This window comes from Pleurodeles waltl, chromosome 9 (assembly GCF_031143425.1).
Source record: "Pleurodeles waltl isolate 20211129_DDA chromosome 9, aPleWal1.hap1.20221129, whole genome shotgun sequence".
NCBI lineage: Eukaryota > Metazoa > Chordata > Amphibia > Caudata > Salamandridae > Pleurodeles > Pleurodeles waltl.
The window spans coordinates 27,052,419-27,070,577 of record NC_090448.1 but is presented as its reverse complement, the minus strand read 5'-3'; the positions used below and the strand labels follow the sequence as shown (position 1 = coordinate 27,070,577).

The window sequence follows — 18,159 nt, the reverse complement described above, 5'->3', positions numbered from 1 at the left end:
TCTGCCAACTCCCAATGTATCGCCCTGAGCACGCCATTCTGTTTAGCTTAACAAATCCCCCGGATCACCTTAAATGCCTCTCACAAGGCGCCAGCTGACAAAACCGAGCCCTTATTAATCGCAAACTACTCCTTTATAGCCGTCTGCACCTCCTCTCTGAAGACTGAGGCGGTCATTCTGACTCTGGCGGGCGGCGGTTGCCGCCCGCCAGGCGGGAACCTGCCATTTGGCCGCTACGCGGTCAAAAGACTGCTGCCGGCATTTCAACCTTCCCGCTGGGCCGGCGGGCGCTAACCATGTTAGCGCCCGCCGGCCCAGCAGGAAGGAGGCCTGCAACACAGAAGCCGGCTCCGAATGGAGCTGTCGGTGTTGCGGGCGTGCATCGGGTGCAGTTGCACCCGTCGCGCTTTTCACTGTCTGCTAAGCAGACAGTGAAAAGCTTCATGGGGCCCTGTTAGGGGGCCCCTGCACTGCCCATGCCAGTGGCATGGGCAGTGCAGGAGCCCCCAGGGGCCCCAGGACACCCGTTCCCGCCAGCCTCTTCCTGGCAGTGAAAACCGCCAGAAACAGGCTGGCGGGAAGGGGGTCAGAATCCCCAGGGCAGTGCTGCTTGCAGTGCTGCCCTGGCGGATTCGCCCGGCCGGGGGAAAAATGGCGGGAAACCGCCGGCCCCGGTTTTCTGACCGCGGCTTTACCGCCACGGTCAGAATGGGCTTGGAAGCACCGCCAGCCTGTTGGCGGTGCTCCGTCATTCGCGACCCTGGCGGTCTTGCATTACGCAGCAGTTGCCACAAGCAAATCACGCTGCGCGCCCCTGGGAATTCCCAGCTTTAGCAAAACTGGAGAATGATCCAACAATGTTCGAGGCATGTGTTCAATAGCCTCCGTCCAGAGCTCTGCGTCTCTGGTACCAAGCCATCTGTCAATCTGCAACCAGCTGCTATGGACTGTATTAATGCATGTTCCTTCACTATCAGCACCATGTTTTGCCCTCCATAGATCAACCACAGTGCCTTTTTTCATGATTCGAGTGAGCGCCCCGCGGCCGCCACATGTTGAGGTCGCGCCCGGCTCTCACGATCCGCCACCGCATCCAGAACCACGTTGAAGTCGCCACCCCATAATATAGACCTGAGCCCCAAGAAGCATATCAAGCACCACACCTCCTCAAATAACTGCGGGTCATCCACATTGGGACCGTATACGGACACCAGATGAAACGGTCTGTCATGCAGTGTACCATGCAGAAGGACATAACAACCTTGCAGGTCTATAACCACTTTCTCAGTACGCTATTGCAGACCCTTTCAAATCAAAATGGCAACCCCTCGTGCATAGCTCGAATACGCAGCCACATGACACTCCCCAATCCAGCCAGCTCTTAGCCTGTGTTTCATGGCATCTGTCAGGTGAATCTCTTGAAGCACACAAACATCCACCGCATGGCGCTGCATGTATGCAGAGAGCAATCGAATCTTTCGCCTGTCGTTCAGCCCCCGAACATTCCAGGTCATACAATTCACATATGCCACCCCGTTAGGAGCCATCATAGCAAACGCCTCAGCTGAACCACAGCCATTTCACACCTAGTCACAATGCAAACAGCGCTGAGGACAAGGAGATACAGAGATACAAAGGTAAAAAGAAAGCATAGAATGCAATAATCAACAAGACAACAATCACCCCCACCCACGCTGACCCCCTCAATTGAGCCAGCCCTGCAAACCCACCCAGACACATGTCCACCAACATAACAACAAACAACTTGATTGGACTCATCCAGTGGGGCGTCGGCGTGGCCATCTGCTAACCACCCTGATTGGGATGGGTGGGCAGAAGCTCTCACGGCGCCAGTTATACTTCAAGACAGGCTGCACCGGAAGTTGAGCCTCAGTCAAAACCCGACAAGCCCCAAATCGCAGTTCAGGACCACAGGCGTCCCCCAACAGCAAAAGATTTTCAATCATTATCGCTAAGAGTGTCGCCGCCACCACCAGCAGCCTGTGAGCAGTCCAGAGTCGCCTTTTTAGGGACAGTTTTAGCATACTTGATGGCCAGTTTCGGGTCAGTTAAAAAGTGCAGCTTTCCCTTGTGCTGCACTTGCAATTTGGCCGGATAGATGAGGGAATATTTGGCATACATCTGGCTCAAAGTGCATTTAGCCGGTAGGAACGCTCTGCAAGCCACCTGCACCCCAGGGGTGTAGTCCGGGAAGATACTCAGTTCATTGTTGTTATAAATCACGGGACGGCGCTCTCTACCTAACCTAATTATTGTGCCTCTATCCTTATAGTTCAATAAGCGCGCAATGACTGGGCACTCCGGGGTCCCAGGCGGCGGCCTCGGCCCAAGCGACCTGTGGGCCCTCTCCACCACCAGCACCTATGAGAGCTCGCCAGAGAAGAGCGCAGATAACATAGTCTCCACATAGTCCTCCATGCGCCCCATAGCTGTCAACTCCGGGAGACCCAAAATATGGATATTAGTGCGGCGGGAGCAGGCTTCAAGGTCCTCGTTCTTGTTCCGGATTACCTCCAACACGCCTTCCATTTGCAGTAACTTCTCCCCGTCTCCATGTTGACCGTCCTCCAGATCAGAGGTGCAAGATCGAGACCTGCTCGAGGTGAGTATCATGGCCATCCACCCGTTCTATTAAATGATCCATTTGTTCGGTCAAGTGATCTAACTTGGTGTCAATGCTGGCCAAACTGTGCTTAAGATCCAAGAATATAGCCTTCACTGAGGTTGACGGAGTGTCCTCCTCTTGCAGCAGATCATCCACTGACTGGCTGGCCTGACTGCATTTTTTTTCCCCTCAAATGTGAGCTTGGTTGCTTCTGATCCGCCTTCCCCATCTTCTCAAGAACTTACCCCAAAAAAGGGGGAGAGTGAGGGTGGAGAAAGCGCGTCGACCAAAAGATGCTTTTGAAGCACCCCCTTGCGCCCTAATCACCACCCTGCCATGGCCAGCAGCGTGAGTAGGGGGGGGGATGGGGGGGGCGCTCAGCCCTCCCACGCACCCACATGCGCGTACCTGCACACAGCGCTTCTCCCTGTCCACAAGCCCCCAGAGGTCACCGGCCCGCCCTGTCAGCCAAGGCCACAAGCCAGAAGTCAGGGGCAGAAAAAAGGAGGGGAGGCATTCATCTGTCGCCCACCTCGCCTCCCAAAATAGCCACCATGTGAGTAGGGGTCACCAGGAGCTGCAGCAATCCTGCGGCCCCCTCAGTCCGATCGGCCACTCCTACTTCAGGAAGATGGGGGGGGGGGGCACACAGCGCAATGGGCCTAGGACCTTCGTCCACACCGTGCAGGCAGAGCACACCACCTCAGGGCCCACACACCAGCCTCCAGTGCACCGGCTCACTCACCTGCGGGGCTCCGCGGCCCGGCCCGGCCGTCACCGCCGATCAGGCCCCGCAGGCCTCCAACGCCGGGGGTTCCAGCACGGCCCAGGGAATCCAGCCGCAGGGACTCCAGTCATCCCCCTGGGGGGGGCAGCCCTCTCCTCACACACCATCAGCGGGCACCCCCGCCGGGCACCAGGGCACGCCCAACCGTGGCCAGCACAAGCAGCGCAGGGGTGGGCGCCGCCTCTAGGCACCGAACACAGGCCCCGACATGCCAGCAGACGCCCCGCACCCCGAACGCCACCGCCGATCCAGCCCTGCAGGTATCCATAGGGGAGGCTCGGCGCGGCGACACAGCAAACAACCGCAGAGCCTCCGGCCTCCGTTCATGGAGGGGAGAGGGGGCAGCCCCGATCGCCACTCCTCCCGCAGGCCTCCTCGTCGCTCAGCACAATGAGCACCGCCGCGGCCAACGTGAAGTGCGCACGAGGTCAGGCACCCCTCTCATGGGCCACGCATGCCCAGTGCGGCTCCTACCGCTGAGCCGGCTCCATTTCTTCGGTCTGCGGCTCCCTACGGCTTCCCAGTGTGGAGCAAGTATAAAATACCGTCTCGGGCAGCCGATCCACCAGGATTGTGGACGGATTTATGCCCCTGCCCTGCAGAGCCTCACAACGTGACTGCCATCTTGCCCGACGGCCAGGCCACGCCCCCTTCATTGATGTGGCTGGTGATGACATTTCCCAATTCGCAAAAACGATCAGTTGAAGGAGTCGTGCAGTGTGACAGAGTCTTATAATCATTCTAACTTATTTCACCTCCACTGATAATAAGCATGCATGAAACTGTTGTGTTTCCGGATATCAGCAGTTTCCACTTCCCTGCACCTGGAGACAGCCCATCAAACAGACCTCTCCAAAAGTAGGACCTCAAAGTGGTGAAAAGGCATCCAGATTCAAAACCCCAGAATCCTCTGTGTGATGGAGGCATCTGAGTGTGGATGTAGAGGTCCTGAAGGTCTGTGAGCACAGCCACTCCACCGGGTAAATGGAAGGAGTTATCTCATGCAAGGCCAGCTTCAGGAATCTCACTATCTTGATAATTTTATTGGTAAACCTTAACTCCAGCATATGCATTATGATTCTAACTGAAGCTTTTTTCCTCTTTCTGCTGACAACATAAGACTTTTTCTGCTAAATTGCTTTCCAGGCGTGGTGGTGACTTCTTGTGGTAATGGTAGAACGTGAATTAGTTGTTACCAGTGCCAACATGAAGACATCTGTGTTGAGAAGGTGGTGCTTATATTTTGTTACTTATCTCTCTGGATACGACCTACCTGAGGGTCAGGTGAGAAACATATATTGCTAGGTCAAGAATCATTCATCAGTGGAAAACTAATTTTGAGAGCAGAAGAGGAATTCAAATCATTAAAAATTCTAAAACTTCTGGTGTTTCTCAAAAGTGGATGATATAACATGTTCAGCAGCCTTCCTGGCCATGTCCACATCACATACAAAAGATACATCTTCGGGCAAGAAGCCTATGTGGATCTTTCTAGCTCCTCATTTGTGGGGGGCAAAGGCTTAAGGGGTCCCCCGAACAGAGTTAAGGCCCACAGATGCAGTGTGACCTAATACAATAGTCTTCAAGTTGTTTGAAGAGGCTGATGTATGTGGCAAGATTCCAGAAACAAGGATGATAGTTCATAAGAGGCATGAGACAAGGACCCATTATTGGGACCTTGGCCAAGAAAGGTAAATAAGTGATGCTTTTACAGAGTTATACCCTTAATATCTCACCCTAAGTTCTCAAATCAGCTTCCAATTATTAGGGAAATAAAAAAAAACTACATAGGCAACAAAGAACCACCACGTAGCCCATAGGTGGGTGTCTATTTCAAGGTGTTGATTATCGTTACGCCCACATCTTTGTTATTTATAGAGGATAGCTCACTGATAACTGTGTATTAGTGTTCAATGGTGTTAACTGTGAATTAGTGTTCAGTAATGTATTTGAGAAGGTTTGGTAACATAGGGCCAGAAAGAAAAAAAAATGCTTTATTTAAAAAGCAGTCACAGACATGGAGGTCTGCTGACTTCAGCAGGCCACCATCCCTGTGAGCGCAGGGACTCGCTAAGGGGTCGCAAAATGCGACCCACCTCATTAATATTTATGAGGTGGGTCTTTGCGACCCCATAGCGAGTCGCAGACGGTGTCTGAGACACCGTTCTGCATCAGGATTTGCGATTCTGAAACTGCGAGTCGCACCGACTCGCAATTTCAGAATCGCAAATTCTGATCTTGCTACATCTGGCCCATAATACCCACAAATAATATCGTGTTTTTACACACCCCTAATGCCATTTTTAACAGAAACTTATGTTATTCTATTTATGAGGCTGAGTTGGCGTTTGTGAACTCATCATTTGAACTGTTACCACTTATTTCTAGCAACAAACTTTCAGATCACTGAGCTATCCGTCTGGCACAAACTCCAAAGACTGAGGTGTTTGTATAAATACCACAAGGGATTTATTTTTGGTGAAGTTACCATGAAAAAGAAACCTCTTTTTCAAGCAAGAAATTATTATTGAAATATTAAGCTAGTAAGTTAAATACTGCTTTTTTCTTTTCAATTGTTTGTAGTAATATGAAATTAAAATGCCTATTTTGTTCAGGAGGTGGGTATTGTTGAAGACGCTTTGCTGTGTTGAGAAGAATATTTGGTTTGCAGTTAGAGGGTCTTCAAGTTGTTGTCTGCAAAGTGCAGCTAACAATGGGCCCTGATTGCAATTCGAATGTTTAGGATATATTTTCATTTCACGAAGAGCGATGATGATTAAACAAAGAGTATTAATGAAGCTCAGTAGAGAGTCTTTATCTAAATGCATTGTGGCGTTTACAGGCTAAACAGCTGGGAAGGAAGTCCCACGGAGACTAGACATTCTTGTTGTGAAAATCATAATTTAGGGGACTGATGCAATTTCGAATAATTATATAATATATTTGCGGGCATGCCATCATCCCCGTGAAATATGTTTTTTAAACCACTGTTTGCTGTTCAATAAAACCAGCCAGTCATTAAATATTGTTATTTAATGTGCTTTAGTATGTAGAGTATGAATGTACCCTAGAAGGGCTGTAAGAGTAAATGGCGGTGCTATTCAGAAAAAAATACAATTATAAACATAAATCACATTAATTATGAAAAGGGAAAGAGAAAATAGTCAAATGTACACTCTTTGGGCCAGATGTGAGCAAAGGCTCATTCACTGTAGGTAAAACAAAAGAAGGACAAGTGTAGTGAAAAAGTTGAGTCACTGGAATTGTTTGCAGGAGGGGACAGGCCACAGTGTGTGAGCGAAAGGCTACCCTAGCACTTAATAATGTCACAAAGAGGTGCTCCTACCATTCAGGAAGTCTTTAATCTTCTTAATGAACTCTCGAAGCTTCTGGGTGGAGTCCTCCATGCGCCGCTTGGCATCCTGGGCACTGGTGAGTGTTGCCTCGCTCCGGCTCTTCGCTTCTCTGCCGATTCCTTTGATCGCTTGAATCTGGGGAGAAGCAACAGGAAAAAGTTTGTCGCAGTCACTGCTTAATTTCTAACAAAATAAATGCCAGGCCCCTTGTCAGAAGACCACTGCAGTTTGCACCACCCATTGCGCTACTAATGACAATATAGACTTTTTATACACGAAAAATAAATAATACCTTCCCCCAGGCTATTTTTATATCTTTGGGTGGCCGATATTAGTTATTTTTATTGTATATATAATTATTAAACAACGGTTGCTGTGTTCATTACAGAATTAGACAAACAGCACCACCATGTGGCCAGCTGTGATAAGTCCCAGTGTTGACAATTAAGTGCTTGTGGTGAGCACCGAAAACCACCAGCTCAAATTAAGCACTGATCGCAAGCCATCCTGTGTGTTAATGCAACACTAGTCTGAATGGATTTAAATGATAATGCCCTCTACTGAGGCAGGTGACAGTGGTTAATGGCCTCTATTGCAGGACTTAAGCATTTAATTTGACCGACCAGCAACTACAGATTCAGAGAGGATGCATAAGGAGGTGAAAATGTAATTTGCAAGATGTTGACACCTGGCTGAGGGTGATATGACCTGTGCCCCCTATCACACACCCTACAGGCAGATATACTTACCCTCTTTACTTGTCTGGTTCCTAGCTGTATTTGATTATGAATTAAACAACAAATTTCAATGTTTGGGCATTTGTCTGGTATATACTTGTTTTTTCTATTTTTATGTGTACTCTTTTGAGGTTGAAATCACAGAAGTGCTTAGACAGGGGGTCCCTGACTTCCATTAGTGACTCAGTGGCGGTCCCCGGATTCCCGTTAATTATTCAGTGGGGCATTCACGGAAGTTAAAAGGTTAAGAACCGCTGGCCTACTGTTTTTGGAGGAGAGGAAAAAGTTACTCCTCCCAATGTCCAAGAGACTGGGACTTGGTGTCGTGAAGCTCTAGCTACTCTATTTGAAATTAAATGTCTTGACTTTGCTGTGGCTGTTGCCAGATATACTGGTCTCATACAAAGAAAGTATTTTATTGTTTTATAATGAAACGAGTAATGCAATTATATTATAACCTGGGATGGTTGCCTTGTTTGGTATTTTTTTATTTATCCTTGTGGGCGGGTGAATGAAATTTTAAAATGTGGCAATGAAATAAAGAGGCTTTTTGCCTATTTACCAGGATGTATATTCAAAACAATAAAAAAATATGTATTTGTAACAATATGGTGTTTTAAACACTGTTTTGTATTTCCACAAGATTATTACCATACTAGTAAGGACTTATTAGGGTCCCTGGCTTCCAATAACGGTTCAGTGGCAGTGCTTAATTTGCAAATAAAAAGGTGCTGGTGCTCAAAGCCCTCCTTTTAAACACACAGCTGCTGCAATTAAATGTGTGAACATGGAATATTGAAGCAGCGTAATCCTGAAGCCATCGCAGGCCTCTTTAATCCATTTACAGCCACTCCATGCCCCTTCAGCTCACTCTTGCAGCTTCCTGCTTTCTACCATTGTGACGCGTATTCGTTTCTCTCCTCCTCCATCTTTCCCATATGTCTCTTTTGCTCACAGTAAATGCTTGAGGCAGAAAATATAGCATCGGCCCTAAAAAATAAGTGCCGGTGCTCAGCACCGGAAACAACAAGCACAAATTAAACACTGTTCAGTGGAGGTCTCGAGGTTCAACAAATGATTAAGTGGGGGCTGCAAAAGTCAAAAGGTTAAGAACCACTGGTTTAGTCAGTCTCCTCATCCCGCAAAAAGAAGTCATGCCTGGACAGTCATAAGTGGCTACTCGAAACTAAAACAAGCGCTATACTTATCTCACACATACCAGCTCCAGCTGTGTCGCCCGCCCTCCAATTCTTGTGGAAAAACAGGCTTGGCTGTAAACCGGCAACAGAAACGGCCACCTATGCGGCTCACACAAAGAGGACCTTATGCCAGAAATCTGCATTAGCCCTAAAATGGCGGAGGAAGGCAGTGTCTCCTTAAACCTCTGTTACAGGACTAAGGGATCTACACATGTAGGCAGACCGTCACTTCGTGTCTAGAGTATGACGACCTTATACTGAACTGTTGCTTCATAAAAGTTTTAAAAACATTTGAACAAAAACATCTTCTAACTAGTAACTTAGTGCAACAAGGTGTAGCTGGTTCTTGTGTCTAACATTGTGGATCGGCATAAGCCGGGGTTAGGCTGCTAGCCATAGTGGAATCATCCCCGCCACAGATCTGAGGCTATCCTGGCCCGCCAGGGAGCTCTCGACCTCACTCAGGCTGCACACAAGTAATTTGAAGGCTGCTAATTTGCACTTTAATCTTCTTTTAACACAGTGCTCACTGTGGACTAGTCAGAACCTTGAGCTAGGTGGCTAGTCGGAGCGTAAACAACAACTTTAAAACAATGAGCGATCTTGGTACCTTGTGGAACTTGACAAGTTTTAAACAGCGCGTAATGCACTTTAAAGTTGTTAACTGGCATGTTTGTGCTTGATTACTTTTTTCTTGTTTATCTAAATCTTTTCGCTTTTTTAAAATTTTAATTACTGTTCTTCATTTTGTACGACTTTAATTAATCGAAACTAATAAAGTTACTTACTTAACATCTCATGCAAGATGCCCCTATAAATTAATTTGCTGTGCACAATTCCGCCATCTAGTGGTTTAGATCATAAACATCAGTTTGTTCGTTTTGAAACCAAACAGTGACCTAGACCCACTGAAGCCTCGAAAGTTGAGGAGCCCTCAAATTAGCGTGGTAATTCGTCCAGAGTTGTATAGGGGTACCAAGTATGCACACGAGGTGTGTCAAGATTGCCAGATCTGAACCCTTGGCTCAAGCAGTGAGTACACACACTGCACTTGTAATATTAATGGGAAGTTGATGGGAAATGTCCCCAACAATGACTCCGGAACAACGATTACGCGAGCAACGCAAGGGTAACCACGCTTGCTGGAACACCGACTGCCTTTTTCTCTGCCTTAAGCACGCGTGTGCCGAACAACACACATGCGTGGTTAAGGCAGAGAAAAAGGCAGCGTGGATGGGGAGAGGACGCGGTCAGGTAAGTGGGGTTGGGGCAGTGTTGGGGGTAGTTTTTAGGGGTTGGGGTGGATTAAGGGCTTAGAGTGTGGGTGGGGAGATCGGAGTAGTTCTGTTTTTTAGGGGTGTGGTGGGGGGATTAGGGTAGTTTGGTTTTTAGGGTGAGGGGGATCGGGGTAGTTTGGTTTTTAGGGGCAGGGTTGGGGGGATCGGGATAGTGCTGTCTTTAAGGATGGGTATAAGGGTAGTTTTGTTTTGGGGGTGGGGGTTGGGGTAGTTTTGTTTTTAGGGGAGGGGTGGGGGGATCAGGGTAGTTTTGTTTTTAAGGGCAGGGTAGGGGGTCGAGTAGTTTTGTTTTTAGGGGCGGGGATCAGATAGTTTTGTTTTTGCGGGTGAGGGGGTCGGGGTAGTTCTGTTTTTAGGGGCGGGGTGGGGGTTGGGGTAGTTTTGTTTTTGGGGGTGGGGAGGTGTCAGGATAGTTTGGTTTTTGGGGGTGGGGTGGAGGGATCGGCGTAGTTTGGTTTTTGGGGGCGGGGTGGGTGATCGGGTAGTTTTGTTTTTGGGGCAGGGTGTCGGGGTAGTTTTGTTTTTGGGGCGAGGTGGGGGGTTGGATAGTTTTGGTTTTAGGGGTGGGATGGGGGATCGAGGTAGTTATGTTTTTAGGGGTGGGGTGTGAGTCGGGGTATTTTTGTTTTAGGGAGTGGGGGCAGGTAGTTTTGTTTTTGGGGTGGCGTAGATTTGTTTTTAGGGGCGGGGTGGTAGGGTCAGAGTAGTTCTGTTTTTAGGGGGAGATGGGGGGGTCAGGTAGTTTTGTTTTTCGGGCAGGGTCAGGGTAGTTCTGTTTTGAGGGGAAAGGTGGGGGGTCGGGTAGTTTTGTTTTTTGGTGGTGGGGGATCGGGTAGTTTTGTTTTTAGGGGTGGGGGATCGGGGTTGTGTTGTTTTTAGAGGCGGGGTGGGGGGATCGGGGTTGTTTTGTTTTTAGGGGCGAGTGGGGGGGTCGGTTGTTTTTAGGGATGGTGGGGGAGATCAGGAAATGATTTAGGGCTCAGGTTGGGTACGAGGTATCCGGGGTAGTTTTGTTTTTAGGGGTGGGGTTAGTTTAAGTATTAGGGGTGGGGTATTTCTAGGCCTTAGGGCAGGTGGGGGGTGGCATGATAGAACCATGCATGCCGATCCCACACATGCCTTGACGAGGCATGCTTTCACAACAAATAATTGTTGTAAAGGTATGCGTGGTAAAGGCATTCGTGGTAGCAACGCAGTTGTTGTTCCAACCGCATTGTTTAGGCATGCGTGGTTCCAGCATTCGATGTTCCATCATACATTCGAAGTTGATGCACCAGTGTTACCTTCACCTCCGCATCATTCCCTCCTATCTCTCTGTTCCCTCTCCTTCCTCCATGTGGACATCGGTCACCTACCTGCTGTGCCATGTCGGACAGTTCGGCCGCAGTGCTCTCCAGCTCTCTCGAAAGGTTGTGGCTCCTCTCTAGTGCCTTCAGGGAGACAGGCAGGGCACCCTGGCAGCTGTCTCCACCACATTTGCGCTTTCCAAAGTCATCCCTGCAGTTGGCTCCACCGCAGGGTGCAGTGTCGCAGCTCTGGTCCCCGGGGGCACCACAGATCTAGAGGCAATCACAAGCAAAAAACTCCAGAATTAAACTCAAAAAACCTCATCACTTATCTAAACACCAGGCACATCTCACATTTCTGGCTGGTTGTCTGACTTCCGCACCAAGATGCCACTTCACCATTCGACCAAGCCGAGACTCCCTTTACTAATGTTCTCAAGGTTTACTCCCATCAGTGACAGGACAGTTTGAAGGGCCAGAGATACACAGGGGTGCACGCGGAGAGCTTTGACCCTCAGGATGTTCTACTACCATTCTGTAGATGACTGTTCAGGCTTCATCTGGAGTAGAGTCTCAAGAGGCGGAGACCACATCTTCAGTGGCTGAAGGTAGATCCCAGTCCTAAAGATCTGAGGGCTTTTCTCCAAGGTTAGGCTACACTTGGCCATAAACTGGAGCAGAGCCCAAGGTGACCAGGAATGTTGTAGTGGGGTCAGGAAGACTGCTAGGAATGTAGACGGTCTGACCGCTAAGGAATAGCCCTTAACTGAGAAGTTCACTAGAGAGGAAGTGATACAGTTCACTCAGCTGCGCGACCAAGGGTTCAGCACATAAGAACCTCCACCTTCAGAGGAAGAAAGCTTTCTTTAGTGATGTTCAGCATCCCTTCATGGTTAGAAGGGAACATGGTGGGCAAGAAATGTGAATTACACTGAAAACTGAGGTCAGCATAGAAGGATCTGTGGTATGTATAGACTGGTCCAGATGTAAAGAAGAAAAGCACTGAACTCAAGGTACGTGGAGGACGGCAGGTCAGAAGAACATTTGACAATGTCCCAACATACTGTACTCTGATCTCTCATGTAATAAAGGTCAGAGAGTTCAGTACTCTTACATCTCATCTAATACAGGTCATTTAGCATTCTGTACTCTGACGTCTCAGGTAATACAGGACAAAGCATTCTGTAACCTGACGTCTCATGTAATATAGGTCATAGCATCCAGTACTCTGACGTCTCATGTAATGTAGGTCATAGCATTCTGTACTCTGATACCCTAAAACGGGTCCCAGGATGCTTGAATCCTGTCCAGTAAGGACCTGACTTGGCAGTTCGGGCTGGACTGCTCCCATGAACAACAGGGTCAAGACTGATTTGCATATGTCTGGGTCCGAACTGGGGTAACGTGGCAAGCAAAATAACAATGGATCAAACCCAGATCTGTGACTGGGGAGAGTGTTTGAAAAGTTTCAAAACTCTGTCCATCATTTTATTTTGTGACATAGCATTCTGTACTCTGACGACTCAGGTAATTCAGGACATAGCATTCTCTATCCTGACGTCCCGTGTAATATAGGTCATATCATTCAGTACTCTTACCTCTCATACAATATAGGTCATAGCATTCTGTACTCTGACGTCTCATGTAATAAAGGTCATGGAATTTTGTACCCACCTACCTTACATGATAAAGGTTATAGCAATCTCTAATCTGACGACTCATGGAATAAAAGTCATAGCATTCTGATGTCTCATGCAATAAAGGTCTTGTTTTACAAACATCTTTCGTCGAGTGCACAGGTCTTTCATCGAGTGCACATCTCTTTTATTGAGTCTATTTCTTTTTTATCACATCAAATGCACTTCTCTTTCATCATCACTGCACGACTGAGGTTCACCATTGCATTGACAAGCTCAAGGCATAGTATTGCACTCTTCACAAATTTGCATCTTCAGTGAGTGATAAATTCAATAACAACACTCACCCAAGCCACCAGCTGCACACACTTGCCAGTGGAAGCCATATTTCCCCCTGAGTTGTTCACTTTTGGTTTTCCTTGCAGACAAGCTCCCCTGCTCCATCTTACCTTCTCATTGATGGAGAAGACATTCAGTCCTTGGGTCTTCTTCTGCAGCTCCTTGAGGGACTTCCGCTGGGCTGCTGTGTTCATCCTGAAGGTGTCCAGCTTCTCCTTCAGCACACGCTCCGTCTCAAGGCGCATTCTCTTGGACTGTCCGACCGGGCTGTTGGGACCCAGGACGGAGTCGTTGGCCAGCCTCCAAGCTTCGTTGGACTCGAGGTAGGACTTGAGGATGCTGCTGCATGACTCTAAGTGGGAACAGGTAGAGATGTGCCAGTGTCAGTGGAGGCACGAGGTCGATCCACTTTCATGTCTCTCTGACTCCCTCACACAGAATCCAATATCAAACTGAGGGCAAGGGAGTGTCCATATTATGAGAAGTGTGTTTGGACAGTAGTGTCCACCACTGTAAGTGAAGAGATGATTTTTGTCTCTCTTACTAAAAAAGCTGAGGTTAACAAGGGTTCTGTTTCTATAAAGTTGTCTGAGAAAATGCCATATCTAAATAAAAGAGAATGAAACTTACTATTTACTATACTGCTTTTTAAAAAGGGAACTTTTTGGATAAAATAATGTGCTTAAATTGTGATAGGCAGTTTCTTCCACTAAAAGTGAGTGGAAACATGTCTCGTAACACATTATCTTGTGTTTTTTTTTAATAACAACCAAACATATCATGTGGATTGCTGAAAACATTGACATCCAAAGGAGCAAAGGTCTCAAGTTAGTGATCCCCAGGAGTCGCATGGACATACGTATGCATGAATGCACTGCATGCGTGAATCCCTTCGTACAAAGGGTCAGCCTGTGTCTGCAGCAGCACCCCAAGAATCATTTCAAAATCCACTCATACTTCATCACACAATCCATGCATCTCTTCATGGTACCTTAGTTTGCTTTTCTATTTCTTCAGGCACCTGCATCCCTCATAGACTACCTTTTCTCTGGTCATACACACAATCATCTCCCTTTTCCATCTTCCTACACCGGGCAGCTGACGCGAGTCCAAACCTGGACAATTTCTCTTTGACCCAGCATCAGACCCATCGACTATACGGCCATTTTATATTTAGACAGGTCGATCTAAAACTGCCATTGGGGATGTCAACATTACCTCTGCCCCTACAATCATAGTACAATATGTGTTCACTGCCTCCAAACCCTCTTCAAAAAGTATGATTAAAAAGTACCCTCCCTCGCCTGGCCGCAGGTTATCTTATCCGTTCTATAGTGACGAGCTGGACCTCTAGAAGTAGCCGATATATAGAACCATGGGTTACCTAAGCCTCAAACTGAGCTGCTTAGCAACCCCTCTTAAGCTGATAAGCGCATCACCCGATTTACATCTTCAACTGGGCTACGTTCAGCCACAGATCTGTCCTCATGCGTCAAAGAGAAATCAATGTATCACATAAAATAGTTCTGCATATTTTGGAGATGGTGACATCTAGAAATGGCTGCTTAGGAATGCCTCCATTCTGTCCTCTACTGGGCAGTGGTGCAGTATGTCTTTCCATTTCAAGTTGTAACTGAGGGGCGTGTTGAACTCTCAAATAAAAATAAAGCTTGGGCTGGGCCAAGTCAAATTCTGTTGGAGTTCAGTGCAGAGCTTCAACCTGGTACCTCCACCACGTTACCCAGTCTGAGGTGCCAGCGATTTCCTGGTTCCTCTGCCTCCTGCCCAGACCTTCTAACTCACCAACCAAACAACCTTCCACAATGGGCTGACTATTGTGACCTTGCCATTCCATTCTACCATTTTCATTGCCATATCCCAAGCTTTTGTGGCAAAGATCTGACACCCTTTCTCCATTAAGGAAATTAATTTGATCTCATCACTGATGTCCAACCTTTACTCAGAGTGAGGGTTCTTCTAGGGCAGTAGGCTCAGTTATTGTGACTGCCAAGTGAGCTGGAGAGTTTGCGGCCTGCAGACAGGGCACTACCATGCCCACTTCACAGGCTGATTGACACAACTTTACTAACAATATCGGTGGAGAATTACGTCCACAGAATAAAGTCCACAAAGCAGCTTCAACTTTCTGAAGTTACCCATCGACTTTCCATTGTAAGGCTGTAATTAAGATGTAAAGAAAACATAAAGAACATAATCTTGAGTAGAGCTTCTTTCCCCACACATCTTCCCTGATCCTTTCACAACTCTGGTGAGGCCCGCATGGAAAGACCCATGCCATTTTCTATCCCTAGGTATTCACATGGAGCATATGTTGTGCAAGAGAACATTCATACCAGCCCTGTAACGGAACAGGGTGGATTTTGACCAATTAATATTAAACCCAATAGGTACCTGGAATATAAGCAGATTTCTGGGTATTGTGAAGTAAGGATTCTAGAGAAGCATAAGGATGTTGCCTGCATGTCAGCATGTAAGGATATTCAGGTTTAAGTGCTATCCCACCAACAAAACACTAGATGGAGGGGGTTCGCCTAATGCAGGATGCTGGCAGTGCGGGTGCTATGACAAATATGATTGGAGATGGGGCAATCCTGCCTAACCACCGCAGCGGGACAGCCTAAAGAAGGTTAACCGAGAACAGAAGCGAATGTAAAACCCCATGTTCAGAAGAACTATAAGGCCCCGATTGCAAGTTGCATGGGTCCTGCAATTACCATGGCTGGAATCACTGATCCCATGCAGCAATTGCACCCCTGCACTGTGCATTATGGGACTTATTTACAAGAGGCCCGCGGCGCTGGAGCGTCACTTTTTCATACGCTCCGGTGGGTAGGCCTCTCAATCATATCTATGATGCAATGTAAAGCCGTCCTGAGTGGCTGTGCCGGGCCTCATAGATATGGAGTAAGGGAGGCAGTGCAAAGTGCTGCGTTGCCCTACTCTGCGCCAAGGAGGCGTTCCATGGGCGTTATGACCGGTGGTCCCACGCAACACCCATGGAATTTGATGCTGCCCCAGATTTACAAAGTCACATAAACCTGGGGCAGCGACAAAAACTTACGCATCCCAGAGCAGGCGTATCGAGCAGAAATTTTTTCATTTCTCCTAGTTTTTTCAACATCTCCAGGGATTGTTTTTGTGCAGGAAGGTGTCCCTTCCTGCTCAAAAGCAATCCTGCCAGCAACTCAGACACCCTTGCACCATGTTGCAAGGGTGCCTTTGTTGGCGCTAGGCACCAAATTGTGCAGTGGCTGAAAGGACAAGAGTGCATTGTATCTCACAGATACAGTGCATGCGTGTCCTTTTGGTTTGGCGCAGGGCAGCGCTGCAAGAATACCTGCAGATAGATTATTGGTCAATGCAAGGGGGAAGTACCTAGACTTCCGCGGTAATACAATGGCTAAAGTAATTCTATGCGTACGAATAATGTAACATCAATAGAAATTTTGTTTCTTTTGTTTAAAGAAATATATAATGCAATAAATATCTATTGATGTTACATTATTCGTACTCGTAGAATTACTTTAGCCATTGTATTACCGCGGAGGTCTAGGTTACTTCCCCCTTGCATTGACCAATAATCTATCTGCATTTACTACCCTGGTCATAAGGGTTAGAGGGTATTTGCCTCATTGTTTCTTGTAAGAATACCTGCAGCACCGCTCTACGCCAAACCTTTGTAAATGAGGCCCTGTGTGTGTTAATGTCCATACCGTAACCATGCTGACCCAGGAATACCGGGTACTTTCTGCATGGGCTTTTCACTCCCACTTCCCCGGGCAGGTGGTGAATGATAGTGGGGTGGTCAATGAGGGTCTTGGGGTGTGGGGTGAGAAAAGTGTGGGCAGGCAGCACAGACTCCAGGGCTGATGAGGTTTCATGGTCCCCTTGTGTTGGCAGATAGGGGCTAGGTGGGGGCTTGGCTAAGCCTGTGTCCACAGCCTCTTCCCCAGAGTATGAGGCCATTTTACAAGTGCAGAAATGCAACCACCAAAATCAGCTCCGGTGTTTACATACCCAGTATTTTCAGATGCGGGAACAACGTGACGCATTACATTGGGCGCTATTTATGGAGCATCAGTCAATGGAGTCAAACATCTCAGATGATAAAGGGCTCTTTAAAAATCACCATGGTCAACATAATTACTAAAGCGTTGCAGATCCCATCATGTTTATATTTGAGGCATGTATCAGGACTGGATAGAGTGGAGCACTGAAGAAATTGAGGACTGAAACTTAAGTATTGTGTGTGAATCTCAGTTGAGGGAATATCATGTATTCACATAGTAATGAAATACCAGCTGACAAGACTCTCTCCACCTTCACCCCAGGGAACAGCTGGAGCTGCTGAGGACCAAGATAACGAAATAGACATTGAAACAGTTTTACTGGCACCCCATCAGGACCCATCTCCTGGACCAGAACCAAGTCAGGTCTCTATCTGTTTAGAAAGTGAGTAACCACTTCACATATTACTTTACAACTGATCAGAAGAGTTGGATGGTAAGAACGCAAAAGAGGTGTTCATGTGTGTGTGAGAGATAATATATATATATATACATACAGAGAGAGAGAGACAGAGAGAGACAGAGAGAGAGAGAGAGAGAGAGAGAGAGAGAGAGAGACCTTGAAGGTGGCAGGGATGCTCTGTTGTACATCCTAATTCTGTTCCTCAAGGATGCGTGATGTCCAGGTGTGCGGTTCTGAACCAATGTTAGAGCTTTAGAATGGACGAGCACATTCACTTTAAGTCAAAGTCACACTTTTGAGACTGATGGGCAAGAGCTCAGGGACCAGGAAGAAGCTGGGCATGCTAGTGTTTCCATAACAAACCTCTCAATGACAATGTTCTGCAGGTGACACTCTACCTGTC

The 18,159-nt window shown here is 47.5% G+C and overlaps 1 protein-coding gene across 2 annotated transcripts in view; it reads right to left on the bottom strand.

Annotated features, from left to right (window-relative positions):
• Nucleotides 1–18,159, bottom strand: part of LOC138258878 (laminin subunit beta-1-like) — a 382,113-nt gene that overhangs the window by 50,098 nt on the left and 313,856 nt on the right. For both annotated transcript variants that reach the window (XM_069206183.1, XM_069206184.1), the window contains exons 28-30: nucleotides 13,376–13,617; nucleotides 11,359–11,562; nucleotides 6,760–6,904 (exon numbers count right to left, since the gene is read on the bottom strand). In XM_069206183.1, coding sequence (XP_069062284.1) covers nucleotides 6,760–6,904; nucleotides 11,359–11,562; nucleotides 13,376–13,617 — 591 coding nt within the window. The remainder of the gene's footprint in view (nucleotides 1–6,759; nucleotides 6,905–11,358; nucleotides 11,563–13,375; nucleotides 13,618–18,159) is intronic.